Raw genomic sequence first — 18092 nt, 5'->3', positions numbered from 1 at the left:
TATATAAACACAATTTCAGAACCCTAGTTTTCAAAGGTTTTGTTTCAAAGGCAATGGCCAATTTGGTTCCTACTTCAACGAAAAGTTGCGAGGGAAAAGACTCCCGTGAAGGAAAAGTTAAAAGAGAAATTTATTGTTGAATTAGTGTATCACTTCTCAATTTTGTGGTAGAAAAAGAAATGAGGAAATGTGTGTTGTGAATAGAGAAGTGTCGTCGTAAGTGAGTGCCTTACTTTGAAGACAAAAGTAGGGTTGATGCGTAGGCTGAACTTAGGTTTGATATTGGGGGTTTGGTGCGGAACCAATGTTCTATTGAGTTTGAGTCTTGGAAAATGATGCCTAAGGAGTTGAAGAAGTCCATGATGGGGGAGTTATCGGTAAGTTTGTATTAAAAAATGTATAATTATTTTTGTTAAAAAGTAGTATTTTTTAAATTATTAATTTATTTTTATTGGCATTAATATAGGTTCATTGGGATGTTGATGAAACTAATGAGAAGCAACAGAAGTATCTGGATGACCTTTTCAAGATGCATTTCCGGTAGTGGAAGTTCGATGTGTAGCAGGATTGCAGCATGGGGGAGTTCCCGATGCCCCTGCTAATACCCCGAAGGAGGAGGATTGAAGTTTATTCGTTTTTTTTTATTTTTATTTTTTATTTTTATGAAATAAGATTTATTTGGACATTATATTTTACTTTAATTAATAAATTTATGTTATATGGATGACTATTAATATTTAAATTATTTATAATATGTATTTGGGTTAATAAATTAGTTTTATTAATTATTTTGGTAATGTTTAATTAGGTTTGAGTTTTTTTATTTAGATTAAAATAAAAATTTACATTAGTTAAAAAGAAAACGGAAAAAAATGAAAATATGCATGTTGCGCAACCAACAAAGTATTCGTCACGCAACTTTTTTACATTAATTAATTATAAAGAAAACGAAAAAAATAAAAAAAATATTTAGACTTGCGAGACAAATATACCTTAGTGGCGCAAATATACTTTGCGCAACGAACACCATATTCGTCAGGCAAAATGATTCATGCAAAAGTTGTCTGTATAATGTGGTTTCAGCAGCTGAGGCAGAAACTGTAGTAAAACCGCAAAATCCGCCTCTGCATCTCTTCGCACTTCGTTTTTCTTCAATCCGGCATCCGTCACTTTCATTTTCTCTCTATTTCATCATCTAATACTCCCTCCATCTTCTTCTCTAGGTTGATCGAGCCATCTTGGTGTGTCTGGTAAGCGTTTTTTTTTTTTTTTTTTTTTTTGGTTAGGGTAAAAGTGTTAATGTAAATTCATACTAATGCCATGAAATTCGTTGTCTATAGGGATATTGTGTGTGATTAGCGATTGGCGGAGAATGATTTGGAAGTTATTTTCTTTGTTTTATTTTTAAAAAATATATAATTAATTAATATGTTGAAATTATGTTGTTATGTTTATATTATGTTGTAAAATTGTATTTATATTATGTTGTTAAATTTGTACGTGACGTACAAATATGTGTTTTGATGTACGGAGTTAATTGTAATTAACTTCGTACTTGTTTTTTTTTATAGTAAAACTTAGTTTCTCGTTCAAGGATTAGTTGGATTTCACACATGGATGCGAAAGCATGATTGTGGTCCAATCGATTCTTGAATTGTCCCATTATTTGAACAGTTTGGGAATGCACAGTTATGGCGCGTAGTTTATGGTTGTGTCGATTCGGTGTCAAATTTGTACGTTCTTTGGGTGGCACATAGGTATTTCATAACTACGTCGTCCATTTGAAGAACTGTACCGAGATGTTGTCAAAATTCCTCCACATCAAAATCTAACTTGATGTAGCCGTAAATTACATGACATAACTTTGCATTCCCGAATAGGATAAGACCCTTACCAGAGGCATAAGGTTACAATATCATTTGTATGAAGTTATTGTGATTGTTGTACTATTATTGTGGTTGTAGGAATTATGGACAAAAGGTGGATACAAAACCTGAATTGATGTGCGGTGAGCACAAATTATATACTTATTTTATCCCAAAAATTACATTTACTTGTGATATATTGGATTTAAATGTAAAGAATTACATGTCATTTGTATTTTTGTGGCTAAAATAACACGATGGAGAAATATATCACAACTCTTTGATCTTTAAAGCTAGTCAAGTGAATCTGGTACTTATTTTAAATGGCCATTTATCTAGGGAAATGGATCCTCTCCGGATCCCTTTCTCCTAATCCACCAAGTCCGGAGATCCGTGCCGTTGAAATTTGATCCAACGGCTAAAATTATTATAACTTTTAAAGTGGGCCCCGGACTTAGTGGATTAAGAGGAAGGAATTTGAAAAAGATCAATTTCCTTTATCTAGTGCTATAAGTATTTAACCATTTGTGTATTCGAAATATTAAAATCGAAGACCACCATGTGCTAATTGATTTCAATGAGAATTGGATGCAGGATGAGAAATATTGAAGAACATGTGGCTACAATGCTTTCAAAGGGTTGCTCTTATCGTTTCAACTGCATAAAAGAGAAAAAAAAATTTTAAAAAAAAGGAAAATTGTTGCTATCTTATTAATTTCTAAGGAGCAATCAACAACAAGTAAACCCAAAAGGCACTAGAGTATGTATTTCTTCACTGAGAAATAAATGAAGGTGTGTAATTGACGAGAAATTTTTCTAGGTTTTAAGCTCATTAGCTGTTTGGAGTTCCACCAACCTTGAAATGACACCTATACACATTTTAACACCAACCAACCGTTTAAAGATAAATAATAATAATAATAATAACATATTGGGGTTTGTACCCACTCCTTCCTATCTCCCTTCTTCAGGAAACTGAAAGGCTTTTTATGATTTCAACACCGGCCAACCTTCTCTCTTCCTCTCCCTTTGCCATCTCCATGCACATCGGCAACCAAGCAATCTCGGACAAAAACATCCAAGATTTTTGCATTTACATTATTCAAAATTATAACTCAACAATTAATTTCAAAATTATGCCATCTCTTTTAAAATCATATTTCAGTTTGGAAAGACTGTAGAAGAAGAAGATGGTATCAAATTCATATTTCAGTTGGGTGATAAAGACTGGAGTTTCGGGTGGGTGTTCATAGTGGTGGGCATGATGTGGTTTTCGGGTGGAGAACATCAACATCGAGTGGGTGATCTTGGTGGTGGCAGTAGTGGATGTTCAGATGCAGGTGGTGGTGATGCTTTGGTCAGAGATTGCTTGGTTGTCGTTGTGCATAGAGACGGCGATAGAGAGTGAAGAGAGAAGGCCAGTGCTGTAGTGATGAAAAGGACTTTCCTAAAGAAGGGAGAGGGGAATAAGAGACTAGTGGGACCCAAAGCCCAATATGTTTTATTTTTCAATTCTTAAATGGTCTGTTCTGTAAAAAATGTTTACAGGTGTCAAGTCATTATAGGTGAAACTCTAGGTCAACTAATGAGCCCCGAATTGTGGAAAAATTTCTCATAAATGACAAAATGGCTATCAAGGAATTCAATTGTCATCTCTTCCTTTACTATTAGCAATAAATCGACATTAAGTATTCGTCGGTTACAGGGAAGGAAAGAAAGGTAAAATAAGGGGAAAGACAAAGAACAAAAAGGAATGGCTGGGAGTTTCTATTTGGTATTAAGATATCAATAATGGCTAATGATTATGGATTATTCAAGAAAGGGAAATGGAGAAGCAACCTCAGAATTAAAGAGAAAAAAAAAGGGTACGACAAGTAGTGCTGCAAAGCAAAAGGAATTTTCAAGGCTTTTTTTATTTTATTTTATTTTTTCTAAACTAGTTTTTCTTCTTAATTTTTATGGATTCAATATATTTTTGTTGGAACTAATTTCTTTGCACTAGGCCTACGATGTAGCCTAATTATGAATCTTAATTTCTCAGTTTAATTATTCATGAATTTTCATTCACTTTGAATATCATTTTGTTGTGCTTATGAGCTTGATTTTAATCTTGGTGATTGGCCACCACTTTAGGTTGAATTGAGTGTATGTGATGCGAGTTAATGTAGATGTCATATTGTTAATTCGGTTTTAGCATCTTGCAAATGGTACCATGAATTTCTTGATGAGCTTTTTAGCCAAAATGATTCCTAAGATTTGCATAACTCCACACTTTGGTCCCTGAGATTGTCCACCATCAATCATTTTGGTCCTTCCTTGAAAAATTATGTTAAATAAGGATCAAAATGACAAAAATACCCTCAATTTAGCAAACAATAGGCCAAAATGATTTGACAAAATTTTGAGGGTATTTTTGTCATTTTATTCTTATTTAATGGAGATTTTTCATGGAATGATCAAAATGATTGATGATGGACAATCTCAGGGACCACTTCTATTGATTTTAAATCTCAGGAACCATTTTGGCTAAAAAACCTTTCTTGATGTAGATGCCATACACTAGGTTTCATGCGGTCACTTAGTTAGTTCCCAAGTCGTTAATGAATTCATATGTGTTTAGTAATCTAGATGCCATAGATTGTTAGCACATATGAGTATACGTAGTGATCTAGATGTTGTAGATACTATGTGAATTAAAGGAACTAGACTGTCATTTTGGATGATTACTCATTAATAATTAACTGTTGGAATTGAGTTGGATTGGTTATGGTGAATCAAATGCTCTAGTGTTTTTTGCAATTGATTTATATTTGATTTCTTTGTTGTTCTCGTCACTTTCTGAATCTCATTTGATTTTTATTTACATTCACAATTTCAAAGTTCTTTCTCAAATCATCAATCTTTCAATTCCAATTCAAGTGCACTTTAATTTTAAGTTAGATAATTATAATTATATCAATCTTAATTGGAACGATCTTATGATTGCCTACTATACTACTTCATGATTCGTATACTTGCAAATTTGAACTTAATTGGGTTAATTTTGGTTAATCTAATTTTGGCAACACCGGACCTTGTGGACTTCCACAATCGTTGCAAGGTTTGATGGCAGCGTTGTTGTGGTGCAGTTTTAGGATTCGGGCGCTTACTTCTCTATGCACCCAAAAACTCAAAAAAAACAACTAAAACCTCTCGGCATTCCATTACACTCAACCATCCCGAGTTGTGACAGTTGAGAGAATAGAGAAGTTTGAGCCCTTCGTGCTTGGAGTCCCACCCGCGGCACACCAAGATCGCAGAGTACATGTACGTTGCTAGTTGATGGGCCTTTGAGATTGCACTCTTAAGCCGCTGAATTCTGGCTTCTTCCTTGTTGTTTTAGAAGAAGTATCGCATCCTCACCATGTAAAGAGCCTCGGGATTGCAGCACTGGAAGCAACGATTGATGAAGGTTGAGACTTTGTTAGACATGCCCCATGATCTAAGCAAGTTGACGGTCTCAAAGTCTGTAATATTGATGTGTTGGTAGATGCAAGGGTCTTTGGCTGTTTCCTTGAACTTCTTTGAGACCATCTTCACCGAAAAAAAAGGTCCCTTAACGAGCAGGAAGCAACGATGATGAGAATTTTGAGAAGAACGTCATAAAAAATAGAGGTGGTGCGACCTTTCTTCATCATTTTCAACTTTTGGATTTTTTTTGGAGGATGTTAATTGAACTTGTGGTTTTGTAATGAAACATAAACCCATAAGACAACTTAAATAAATGGAGAATAAGGGTCATTCAAACGGTCAACTTCCCATCACAAAATGGTCATTCAAATGGTGCAACTTCCCATGACAAAAAGTGAACTTATTATGTACGTAATAATTCAAAAACAAAACCACCCAAAACCATACCGTCCTCCGTATACAATGCATGCCCATTATATGCATAACGCATGTGTACTATATCCACATACTATGCACACACTAAGCACACTGAATGATCTCCAGTGGTCATGATATGCACACTGCATGTTGCGTCTGAATACTGAAAACATATGATCTGGAATTGGAAACATTAACATTTTCCAAAACCCTTTTGGGTCAAATTAAGTACCCAAACAAAACATTAATTAAACCCCACTACTTTTGTAATTGGGAAATTTATGAGTTGACAAGAGGAAAAATCACATCTTACACATATTGAATGCAATGCACACCTCAAGAAGGTTAGGAAAAGACATGAGGGTCATGTACACCACATCTACACCGCATCTACCTTGTCTCGTCAATTTGCTAACTAGTTTGCCAACCAATCCATTTAGAAACAACTCATGAAGGGCAAAATTTGCTATCCAATTTGCACTGTATTGTTTGGGTTTTCACTAATATGAGGATGATGCATTTTCGAAGATATGAAACCCAAAAATAATGGGGTAAGTCTCATCCCTTGGCGCCTAGCCTTGAAGAGAATCCCAAGGCCAACATGCTAATGCCGACTGGGTTTACAATAATGTGTGGAAAAATTTTGATTTTTGACATGGTACAATGCTGGTATGTTCCAATTTGTATTTAAGTTCAATTGCATAAATTTTACAAAATTTTCTCGATGTGTGCATACATCGTGTAGGTTGCATACATAAGGTGTGCATTTCTTGCGCATGGTATGCATATTATGTATATTATGTGCGTTTAATGATATGCATATTATACATAACATATTATGCATATCATGGTATGCATAATATACATAACATGTACATACCATATACATAAGGTTGCATACATGGTAAAGTGCTTCGTTGGCTTCACCATTGAGGTCCACAAGCTCTTTTTTTCTGCCTTCATTAGCTTGTGGTTCCAATACTCGGCGGCGCCCGTCTCATAGTTGAGTCTTTGCGAACCTGATCTATACTTTTCAGCAGCATCTCTGAGTCCACAGAGCTAAACGATGACGTAGGATTCACCTTTCGCAACCCCGGAAGTGGAGAAGGTTCCATGTTGTACCACCCGTGGAACTTCGCGTTAAAGCCCTTAGTTTCATGTGGGAGCTTGGACATGTTTGTGTTTCAATTATTTTAGCTATTTGAGAAGTCTAATTTTTTACGAGGGTTAATAGTTATTGCAACTATATGTGAAAAACATATTTATACACAAGTCTACCATGATGAGGATGAAATCAGTTGGGTAAAAGAAAGAATGTGTTCAAGGTATTTATGTGGTGAGGATGCGATGCATGTGACCTTCAAAAGTTGTAAAAATCCCCACCACTATTTTTTTGTCCCCTAACTTGAAATATGCTTCCAAATGTTATTACTTATTTCCAACATAAAGGTTAGGGTGTTACCCAAATTCGAGTTGTTTCCTTTCGTCGACAGCCAATGTAGCGGTTTTGATGGCGGCTGTAGACAACTCTCCAATGAAGGAGATGAGGGCTTTATTTTGTGTTGTTTTTTTGCTTCTATTGGGCCTAAGCTTATGTGGGCCTCCCTGAATGTATTGGTTATATATCCTCTATTTGGTTTGCCTTTTTATGTTGTGTTTACTTTGTTTATGTTAGGTATGCGTATGATATTTATATGGGCCTAATATGCAAAGATTGTAGAACTGAACACTTTTGTTTAATCCTAGCCGATGATTCTGTTTGATTTATTTAATTTGATGATTATAAATAAAAAAAAGTGTGTGAGAAAGTACAAATAGTGTATGAAAATCACTTCCCTTGTAGAAAAATCCAGAGGCATGTTTAATTAGTGATTGCATAATGATGAGATCAATTTCTATGCCAAAGATTATAAGTTTTATAGTGAAAACCATAATTAAATATCCACAATAGACAAACGGTCAACTAATGAGATGTGATTGAAACAAACAAAAAACCCAAGAAACAAACAGAGAAAACTTTCGACCCTCAAGTAAGCAAGCAAAAAATAAAAAGATAAAAAATTAGTTTCAACTTTCTAAGCAAGAAAAATGGAAAATAGAAGAAGAGGAAGAAGAAAAAGAACGTTGGCGCTCCCCGTACCACCCATCCAATCCCCCAACTCCAATACGTTAACCTTCAGATATTTTTTTATTTCCCTCTCAATCTAAAAAAACAAAACGCCATTAAAACCCCAATTTTGTTACTCTATCTCTCTTATCAGAGCAGAAGCGACGACACCACAAAAATTATGGAGGGAGCAACCCTGCTTCGCTCTTCTCTCGCCTCCAGCAACCGCCTCTTCTTCTCCTTCCGCTTTTCCCACCGCCTCGCCCTCCCCTCATCTCGCTCTTCTTCTTCCACGGCTTCTGCTGTAAGAAACCACCGCGACCGTCCGATTCTCAACCCCCGCAGACGCTCCCTGCTCCGCCGCGCCAGCAGATTACCCCCCTCCTCTGCCCCCAACGTCGCTAGAAGCTTCTCCTCCCTCTCACCGCGTGCAGTCGCCACCCCCTTCACTCAGTCCCCTTCAGGTGCATTTCCTTGTCAAACCCCTAGCTACCCAATACCCGTTTTGTAATTTTGTGATTTAATTTGGGTTTTTTTTTTTTTTTTTTTTTTTTTTTTTTTTGTGCGTGTAGAGTTTTCTGGTGCGCAAGATGAAGTCGTGGAAAAGCTCGGGTTCGAGAAGGTCTCTGAGGAGTTCATTGGGGAGTGTAAATCCAAAGCTTTGCTTTTCAGGCACAAAAAGACCGGTGCCCAAGTCATTTCGGTGTCCAACGATGACGAGAATAAGGTTTTCGGCATTGTTTTTCGGACCCCTCCGTGAGTAATCTTGATAAATTTATCTCCCTTATGTAGTGGGGCTTTAGCTTTTTCAAATTACGACATTATTTTTCTGCCCATTTTGTGTTTGATTGGTTTACCTACCGAAGAATGAAGAATTGTCATGTAAATCAAGTACCTTGAAGTGATTGCAAATGCCCCTTTTTTTTTGTTGTCGATCAAGATATTTACTCTTGTTTATCTAATTCTTGATGCAGGAATGATTCCACTGGGATCCCTCACATTCTCGAACACAGTGTGCTGTGTGGATCAAGAAAGTACCCTTTGAAAGAACCATTTGTTGAATTGTTGAAAGGGAGCTTGAATACGTTTCTTAATGCATTCACATATCCGGATAGGACTTGCTACCCAGTTGCTTCCACAAATACAAAGGTAAAAGCGTGTCGAGAATTGGAACAGAAAGGATATACACTGTGATATGTGTTATATCTACACTGGATGCTGTACTAAAACACGTCATTTTGTATCAGGATTTCTATAACCTTGTCGATGTATATCTGGATGCCGTCTTCTTTCCTAAATGTGTGGAGGACTTCCGGACTTTCCAACAGGAGGGTTGGCATTACGAGCTCAATGATCCTTCTGAAGATATATCTTATAAAGGTTGCCTATTAGTACTTTATAGAGATGCCTAGTTCTCTGGTGTTTTTTTAGAATTGCATTACCTTTGGAAAAGAAATTGATGTTTCATGGTTATAAATTCCATTGATTTCCAAGTATTGAGCTACTTTTATTTCTTCTTAAATGATTTCTGTGGTTAATTTCAGGAGTTGTTTTTAATGAGATGAAAGGGGTCTATTCCCAGCCCGATAATATACTTGGTCGGACTGCTCAACAGGTAAGTTTTCTTTTCTTATTCTGCCCAACTGTTTTAATAGTTTGGCATAACTGTAGCTTCAGCCATCTTTGATTCTATTCCTTCCCAGGGAGTCTGAATGATTTGTGCAGCCCAATGGTACAAATCATATTGTAGAGGGTTTAATGGTACCATCACAATGTGAACATTTACTTGAATTTATGTACTTGATCCAGTTATGTTGTTGTTTAAATCACTTATTGCAGAGGGTTTAATTGGGGCCAACTGTGGTAACTTGTTGGGGAAAATTTGTGGCGGGCTGTAGTTTGATCACATCAGTTTGAGCTAAATGTTTTATAAATCAGACAAATCATTTAACATTATCAGTATTCAATTCTATGTGGTTATCTGCTCAATACAATGGAACATTTTTTCTGGCTCCAAATTTATTTACCATTGCACTCACCATGTTGATACTAATTGGAGTTATGAATGCGGGAGTTCATTAAGGACCATTTGCTCTGGGGTATACACACTTACACAGCCGTCCATGTTATTCACATGTTAAGATAGAGTCATATGTTATCATGGATGATTATAGGACTTGAACATTTAATGGCACTTAGCTTTTGTGAACGACTAAAGTACTTTGATAGGATACATCTTGTTTCCATTTGTAATTGTGTCATGTACATTTGCTACAGGCTCTTTTTCCAGACAATACTTATGGTGTTGACAGTGGAGGTGATCCAACCGTTATTCCTAAACTGACATTTGACGAGTTCAAGGTTTGTTATGTTCACCAAGAAGAATATTTTTCTAGTCTTTCAGAATACTATATTAAACTTAAATGTAACTGTTTATGTGTGTTGTGGTCGTAGTATATATTTCTTAAATTTTTTATTTATAGGCTTAGAATCTTAATTCTTTTGTAGAATTTACAATTTGGCACATCATTCCTGTTATAGTAGCACATTCTGTGCAATTTTTAAAGAAATGCTCTGGAAAATTTCAGCATGTTGTCCTCAGTGTATTCAGCTGACCAACCATAAGAAGTTCCGAACCATTTAAAGTATGCATTCCAATGTCATTTATTGTAGAATGATAGCATTTACAATTTTATTGCATAAGGGTTGTGGACAAAAGATTTTTGTTGTTTGAGAGAGCTTTTTTGTCTGTCACGCACAATGTTTTAAAAGGCTCGCCTCAGGGCGCGCCTAGGCGCCCTGTGAGGCTGGGCTTGAGGGTTGCCACCTCTGTTTTGAGGGAGTGGGCAGAAGGCAGCAAAAGGTGCTGCTGGAGCTGCCTAGGCGCGCCTTAGGGGAATTTTTTTTTTTTACTCCCAAACCCAAATTTTAGGTAGGGTTTTAAATGCCTCGTACCTCTTCCTTACACTATCATCTCTCTGCCTTTTTTTTCTGATTTTTATTTTTTTATATAATGGATGTGTGTGCTGTCTACGTTCTTTGTTATATGTGTGCTCATTGTGCTTTTCATCCTCTATTATATATATATATATATATATATAATATAATATAATATATGTATATATGTGTGTGTATATGTATTTATAATATATGTGTGTGCTCAGGGTGATTATTGATTAATAATCTTTTTTTTTAAAGTAATATGTGTACGCTCAGTGTATATATTAAAAAATTCACACCCAGGCTGGGCTGTCTCTCGGACGCCTCGCCCATGCCTTGGTGATTTCTAATAGGGTTATTAGTGCTTTGATATTTGATATTCTGAATAGCAACGCTGTGACTGTTCCCATCTTTTTTCCGTGGTCTTTGTCTCATATGCATATTCATCTGAGTGTGACCATATTCCTGCCAAGTTTTCTGATTCTCGTGTTTGAGTTTGCATATATTGATTATATTTTACGTTTTTCTTAAATAATATTTAATTTAAATTCGCAAACATACAGGAGTTCCACCGTAAATATTACCATCCCAGCAATGCCAGGATCTGGTTTTATGGAGATGATGATCCAATGGAACGGCTGCGCATTTTGAGTGGTATTAAATCGGATCTCCTTATACATGCATTGAATTACTTTGGTTTGCTAACTAGATTATAAGGTATGACTAATTCTGGATTTTCCCATAAAAGATTGAGTGAGTCCTCCCATATAAGATTGACGAGAAGCTATAGTTTTATAAAGAAACTGTCGAGGATTCTAATCTAGCCACTGAAACCATGAAAATTATATGCCGGTTACTCTAGTGGGTCTTGTTACTATTATCATTTCTTCTAGTAGTGTGCAATTTATGATTTTTCCTTTTCTGTATCAAGGTTACCAAACCTGCATGTCAACAGGATTTTCCTTTATTTCAGTTTTTTTAACCAATTTGCGTTCAAGAACTAAAATATAGTTACTAATCTAAGACAACATAATAGATATCAGTTGCAAAAAGCCATGAATCACTTAGGTTTTCATTTTTTTGTCATTGCTTTTTCAGTTTGATGGCCTAGAATTTTTTATAAATGATATTTAAGTTTTATAGTGGAATATATCTCTAGCATCTCATCCCTCTGTCTCCCTTTCACAGAGTACCTAGATATGTTTGACGCAAGTTCATCTCCAAATGAATCAAGAATTCAACCACAAAAACTATTTTCCAAACCAATTCGGATTTCTGGGAAATATCCTGCTGGTAAAGGTGGTGACTTAAGGAAGAAAAACATGGTATGCCTCAATTGGTTGCTCGCTGAGAATCCCCTAGACTTGGAGACTGAGCTTACGCTTGGGTTTCTGGATCATCTTATGTTGGGAACGCCTGCTTCTCCATTGAGGAAAATATTGCTGGAGAGTGGCTTGGGAGAGGCCATAGTTGGTGGTGGAGTTGAAGATGAGCTCCTACAACCCCAATTTAGTATTGGGTTGAAGGGCGTTTCGGAAGGTGACATTCAAAAGGTAGAAGAAGTAGTCATGAGTACACTTAAAAAGTTAGCAGAGGAAGGTTTTGATACAGAAGCTGTAGAAGCATCCATGAATACGATTGAGTTCTCTCTGAGGGAAAACAACACAGGATCATTTCCTCGTGGTTTGTCACTAATGCTCCGATCCATGGTAAGATGTATCCATCTTGAGTTTAGTTTTTTCCTTATCTTTTTCTCAATAAAGTGTCTGGCATCTTTTTTGGCCATTTATTCTTGATCAGAGACTAATATAAGTTTTTCTTTTTAAAGGGTAAATGGATATATGATATGGATCCATTTGAGCCATTAAAGTATGAGAAACCTTTACTGGCACTGAAAGCCAGAATAGAAGCTGAAGGCTCGAAGGCTGTTTTCTCTCCCTTAATAGAGAAATTTATTTTGAACAATCCCCATAGAGTTGTGGTAGAAATGCAGGTAATGAACTATATACATACATACATATATATATATATATATATGTATATATATGTGTGTGTGTGTGTGTGTGTATATATATATATTTCCCAAGACTTTTCTTCCCTGTTTATTACTCCCAACAAGTAACTTCCTTGCCAGCCTGATCCAGAGAAAGCTTCTCGTGATGAAGAGGCTGAGAAAGAAATCTTGCAGAAAGTTAAATCAGGTATGACAGAAGAAGATCTTGCTGAGCTAGCTCGTGCTACACACGAGCTGCAACTGAGGCAGGAAACTCCTGACCCTCCGGAAGCTTTGAGAAGTGTTCCAAGTCTTTCTCTGCAAGACATTCCAAAGGAACCTACTTGTGTCCCCACAGAGGTTACCATCAAATTAAATTTCTTGTGTTCAAGTTTCTGAGAATTTCCTTTTGGGCTAGTTCCTTTGGAAGAAATGGATAACAAAGCACATATCTATTAAATGTAGGTTGGGGATATCAATGGTGTGAAAGTTCTGCAGCATGACCTCTTCACAAATGATGTCCTGTACACTGAAGTTGTGTTCAATATGAGTTCACTAAAGCAAGAGCTTCTTCCTTTGGTACCTCTTTTTTGGTAAGATGTTTCCAGTGATTCGCTATAATGTCTTCATTGCTTTGGTTTGACATAACATGATGCAAACTTTTCTTGAAACAAAGGTTTACGTCTGAAAAACCTCAAAAGTAGAGTTTGGCTAATTTTCCATGGGATTTCAAGCATGGATTAACTGGTCCTCCCAATATTTAAATTTGGAGATATAACAATTTTATCCAAAAGTTTTAATTTTTGAAACTCTCCCCTCTAGAAGCAAAATAAAACCAACTATAGCATCTCTGTTATCAAGGGTAAAGCGCACAATGGCTAATCAATCTGGTATCTCTTTCCTCTTAGTCAGAACCATTGTTTAGATTTAATTGGCCATCGCTGACTAAGAAAAAGAAGTCTGAGCTTGATCCCCAATCCCAACGACTTCCCTTAAATTGGTCAACAAGTCAGACTGGTTCCATGCCCTTTCTCATTGACTCCTGTTGTTCTATTAGTCTTTCAGTGAAGAAAATCTGTAGTCAACTCTCGGACTCTTGTTGGTCTTAAAGGCCACACTGAATTTTGTATAGCACATGAGCAATGGTGATAACTTGCATGTTGAATAGTTAGGAACACAGTTCTCCCATTCCTGACACACTTTTGGAGACACAAGAAGGTTTCACATTCAAATGCATAGGAATTATGCAAAATTATAGAATGAGTACTTTCTTTTACTTACTGTGGTTATTGTGCATGCCAGCGTACCCTTATATCGAAGTGTACATTTATTATTTATTGATAAAGTAAACACACAAGACTACATGTTTTCGTGGACTACCCTGTGACTTTTGAATACAACACTCATGCCCCTAATCACGGTGACAAATTGTATTTACGAAAGGAAAGACAATGATGCATAACTATTTAGTGGCAAAGCATGGATAGCAGTAGTAGTGTTGCAGCAGCAACGTTGCTTTATGAAAATTATTCACACCCCACTAAACTGCTTCTTTACTGACATTAATAGTGTAACCATAACCAGTTGAGCTTTACAAGTTGCTTACTTAAAGAATGTTATTTTCTGTGGTAAGTTAAGGAAATTAGATTGTATTCCTGATGGTATCATGATCTTCTTTGACAGCCAATCACTGTTAGAGATGGGCACAAAAGACTTAAGTTTTGTGCAACTTAATCAGTTGATTGGAAGGAAAACTGGAGGAATATCAGTTTATCCAATGACATCATCTGTACGGGGCAAGGAGGAACCTTGTAGCCATATAATTGTTCGAGGAAAAGCCATGGCCGGACGTGCTGATGACCTATTTCACTTGGTATACTTTGTTCCTTTTCTTTTCAGAGTTGGCCAATAAGACATTCCTGTTCATTACTTAAAGAATAATTAATATGAGATGGGCTTCATGTATTTATTGCTTTTAACTTCATGACTTTTCATGAAGTTTACCTTGAGGCTTGAGTTGACCATAATCTGTCAAATTGGGAAATGCTTATCACTTAGATGTAGTACCTCACTTGAACAATAACTTAGAAGAACAATTTTTGGTTCTTTAATAAGATTCTCTCTAATTTTTTTTCTTTCTAGATAGGATCAATTACTGTACTCAAATGAGAAACAAATTACAAAAGGAGATATGCAAGGAGTCCATGTAGCACAAGCCAAGTGTAAAACGCGTAAATGAGAAACCAACAATTAGACAAAACTCCTTTATCTGAAACATTAGAAAACTATTTCAGAATAAAAAACAAAGGATTTCCTTACTTGAGGCCATTGACCCAAAAAAAAGCGAAGGAGAATCTTTGCTTTTTCTTAAGTTTTATCTTAGTAGATGTAAATTCTATAGATTAAATCTCTTGTTTCCATTCTATATACCATGCTTTCATTTGAAATGTATCCTATTCCTATGCAAAATTCCATTGTTCATTAGTCAAAACAGATAAAATTTTAGGCTTTTTTCTTAATTTAGAAGAAAAAATTGTTTACGATTTAGTTATCCTTTCTTTATAAGGATTGTATACATATACTAAATGATCAATTTCATACTTCTCCTTTTTTTTCCTTTTTGCATGGCGGAATATTTGTAATCGCGGTGCCATTACCGAGTCACGGACTGTATAATTGTTATTTTACCTCTAGATTAGTTTTGTAGTCTGGTGCTTAATATTTGCTGCAAATTTAATCAAGGTTTGATGTAATTCATGTTATTTCAGTTCAGCTGTGTTCTTCAAGAAGTCCAGTTTACAGACCAGCAGCGGTTTAAGCAGTTTGTCTCTCAAAGCAAAGCTAGAATGGAGGTATATAATAAACTGTATTTGAAAAGGTTAATCTGAACTAATCCTTGACATTAATTATCAAAGTGTAATATTTCTGTTATGTCGTTTTCAGAACCGATTGAGAGGTAGTGGTCATGGAATTGCTGCTGCAAGGATGGATGCAAAACTAAATACTGCGGGGTGGATTTCTGAACAAATGGGTGGTGTCAGGTTGGACCGGGAATTTATAAGTGATTTGTCTTTTGTCCTAATTGTGCATGTCCTACGTTTCCTCTGTGAAGTGCACTTTAAATACAACATTGAATAGGGAAACTTAGTGCAACCAACATACTTTCTGATACAATGCAATTCATATCTTCTGTCTACTTAGTTACTTGGAGTTTCTTCAAGCTCTTGAAGAAAAAGTTGATCAAGATTGGGATGGCATTTCTTCGTCTCTCGAGGAGATCCGCAAATCCCTACTTTCTAGGCAAGGTTGCATAGTGAATATGACTGCTGAAAGGAAGAATCTTACCAGCTCTGAGAAGTTTGTGACCAAATTTCTTGATTTGCTGCCTAATAGCTCTCCTGTTGCTACTGCTACTTGGAATGCTCGACTACCTTTAGCAAATGAAGCCATTGTAATACCTACTCAGGTGAGAATACTTTTTTGTCGTGGTCCTTTTTGAATGTTTTGTGGAGCAATTATTCTAAGCTATTACCTTGTACAGGTTAATTATGTTGGAAAAGCTGGTAACATTTATGACACTGGTTATCAGCTGAGTGGGAGTGCACATGTTATCTCCAAATACATTAGTACTACATGGTTGTGGGATCGTGTAAGAGTTAGTGGTGGAGCATACGGAGGGTTTTGTGACTTTGATAGTCACTCAGGTAAAAATTCTTGTTAAATGTTCTCATGGAGTATCAATTGCTTGTGTTAGGAGCTAAATTTGTGAAATTTTATGTAGGAGTATTCTCTTTCTTATCTTATCGTGACCCCAACTTGTTAAAGACACTTGGTGTATATGATGGGACTGGGGATTTTCTTCGACAATTAGAAATGGATGATGAGACTCTTACCAAGTCTATCATTGGGACAATCGGAGACGTTGATTCGTACCAGCTTCCTGATGCCAAAGGTTATAGTAGGTATGTTAACATCACCTTTTGGCTTGTTGGAAAGTGGAGATATATGTGAGGACCGCTGTGAACCAGAAGAGAACAGGATATATTTTTACCTTTTAATGATTGTTGCTTGAAACAATAATGTGTACGCCTCCACATCTAGTTTTACGCACACAACCTGCCAGAGTAGTTTGTTGGCGGTCTCAGATTGGTTCTGAATTTACTTCTTGTTTCCAGAAGACTTAAATCTTTTCTCCTCACCTGTTTCCTCTTTTTTTCTCCTGCAGTTTGTTGCGATACTTGTTGGGAATCACAGAAGAAGAAAGGCAAATCAGACGAGCAGAGATACTGTCAACAAGGTAAAGATGCTGTTCATTGGTTGATGATTGAACTTGTTATTCAAGTCGTAAGGCATGCCAAGGATAGAACACTACTACGGCAGAAAAACTGTTTAGGAGAACCATTTTTGTTATTCCATCGTTGTCATCGTGATAAACTAAACTGTTCCTTTTTATTTTTCGGCAATAGGTAGCTCTCATGATGCTAGTTTTATCATACCTAATCAGAGTATTTTATTTTCATATTTTGATTCTGGTACGAGAACATAAGGCCATGCCTGTTAATGTTTTACGTAGTTCAAGATTTAACTCGTCGTTTATCCCACAGCTTGAAGGACTTCAAGGAATTTGCAAATGCAATCGACGCGGTCAAAGACAAAGGGGTTGTGGTTGCAGTGGCATCTCCAGATGACATTGATTCTGCACAAAGGGAGCGAAACAACTTCTTTCAAGTAAAGAAAGCCCTCTAAGTCCTATAAAATGCTCCGGATATCGATCTTTCTGTAACACTATTTCCAATTCTACAGCAAGGGACGCCGAATGTGTTTCTTCGTTTTATTACACAAAAAGCAATACATACAGTGATAGCAGATTAGAAAAGAAATTTTGGAGCATGAAAAGTGTACTTACCATGTCAGATGCTGCAATTTGGTATTATCTTTAAACAGTGGCAGCCAATTCTTTTGACCCCTTTTATGTGAGACTCATGACATCGGTGCTCATCTTGCAATTTGGTGGTAACTGATTCTTGGTTCACACTACCACAATTTCAATATATCAAAACACTGACATTTGATGTCTTTCAATATGGCCAAGCCTTTTGTTTTTTTCCCTTCAATTTGTTACAAGCGATATTATACATTACTCAACGTTAAGAGGACGGAAACGGTGTGGCCCATCTTTCCCGCTGCCCCATTTATCCTCATTTTTCTTCTTCAAATTTTTTTTATTCAAAATAAAAGATTTTTTGAATTATTTTTTTAGAAATTGTTACTGGCATTTTAAAAATTTTATTGTGCAATCGGCAGAATTATATTTTCTTTT

At 36.2% G+C, this 18092-nt stretch overlaps 1 protein-coding gene across 1 annotated transcript; it reads left to right on the top strand.

Annotated features, from left to right (window-relative positions):
• The first annotated feature begins 7784 nt into the window (after nucleotides 1-7784).
• Nucleotides 7785-17856, top strand: LOC137723065 (presequence protease 1, chloroplastic/mitochondrial). Its single transcript, XM_068462223.2, has 19 exons — nucleotides 7785-8303; nucleotides 8412-8595; nucleotides 8814-8988; nucleotides 9087-9219; nucleotides 9384-9454; nucleotides 10117-10200; nucleotides 11343-11433; nucleotides 11968-12488; nucleotides 12608-12772; nucleotides 12914-13132; nucleotides 13238-13365; nucleotides 14456-14645; nucleotides 15541-15624; nucleotides 15716-15813; nucleotides 15974-16238; nucleotides 16314-16476; nucleotides 16554-16734; nucleotides 16998-17069; nucleotides 17377-17856. Exons 1-19 carry the CDS (start codon nucleotides 8021-8023, stop codon nucleotides 17516-17518), a joined length of 3249 nt encoding a protein of 1082 aa, XP_068318324.2. The 5' UTR covers nucleotides 7785-8020; the 3' UTR covers nucleotides 17519-17856.
• The last annotated feature ends 236 nt before the right edge of the window (nucleotides 17857-18092 follow it).

This window comes from Pyrus communis, chromosome 5 (assembly GCF_041283825.1).
Source record: "Pyrus communis isolate YQ-2024b chromosome 5, ASM4128382v1, whole genome shotgun sequence".
Taxonomy (NCBI): domain Eukaryota; kingdom Viridiplantae; phylum Streptophyta; class Magnoliopsida; order Rosales; family Rosaceae; genus Pyrus; species Pyrus communis.
This window is presented reverse-complemented; position numbering and strand designations above follow the sequence as displayed.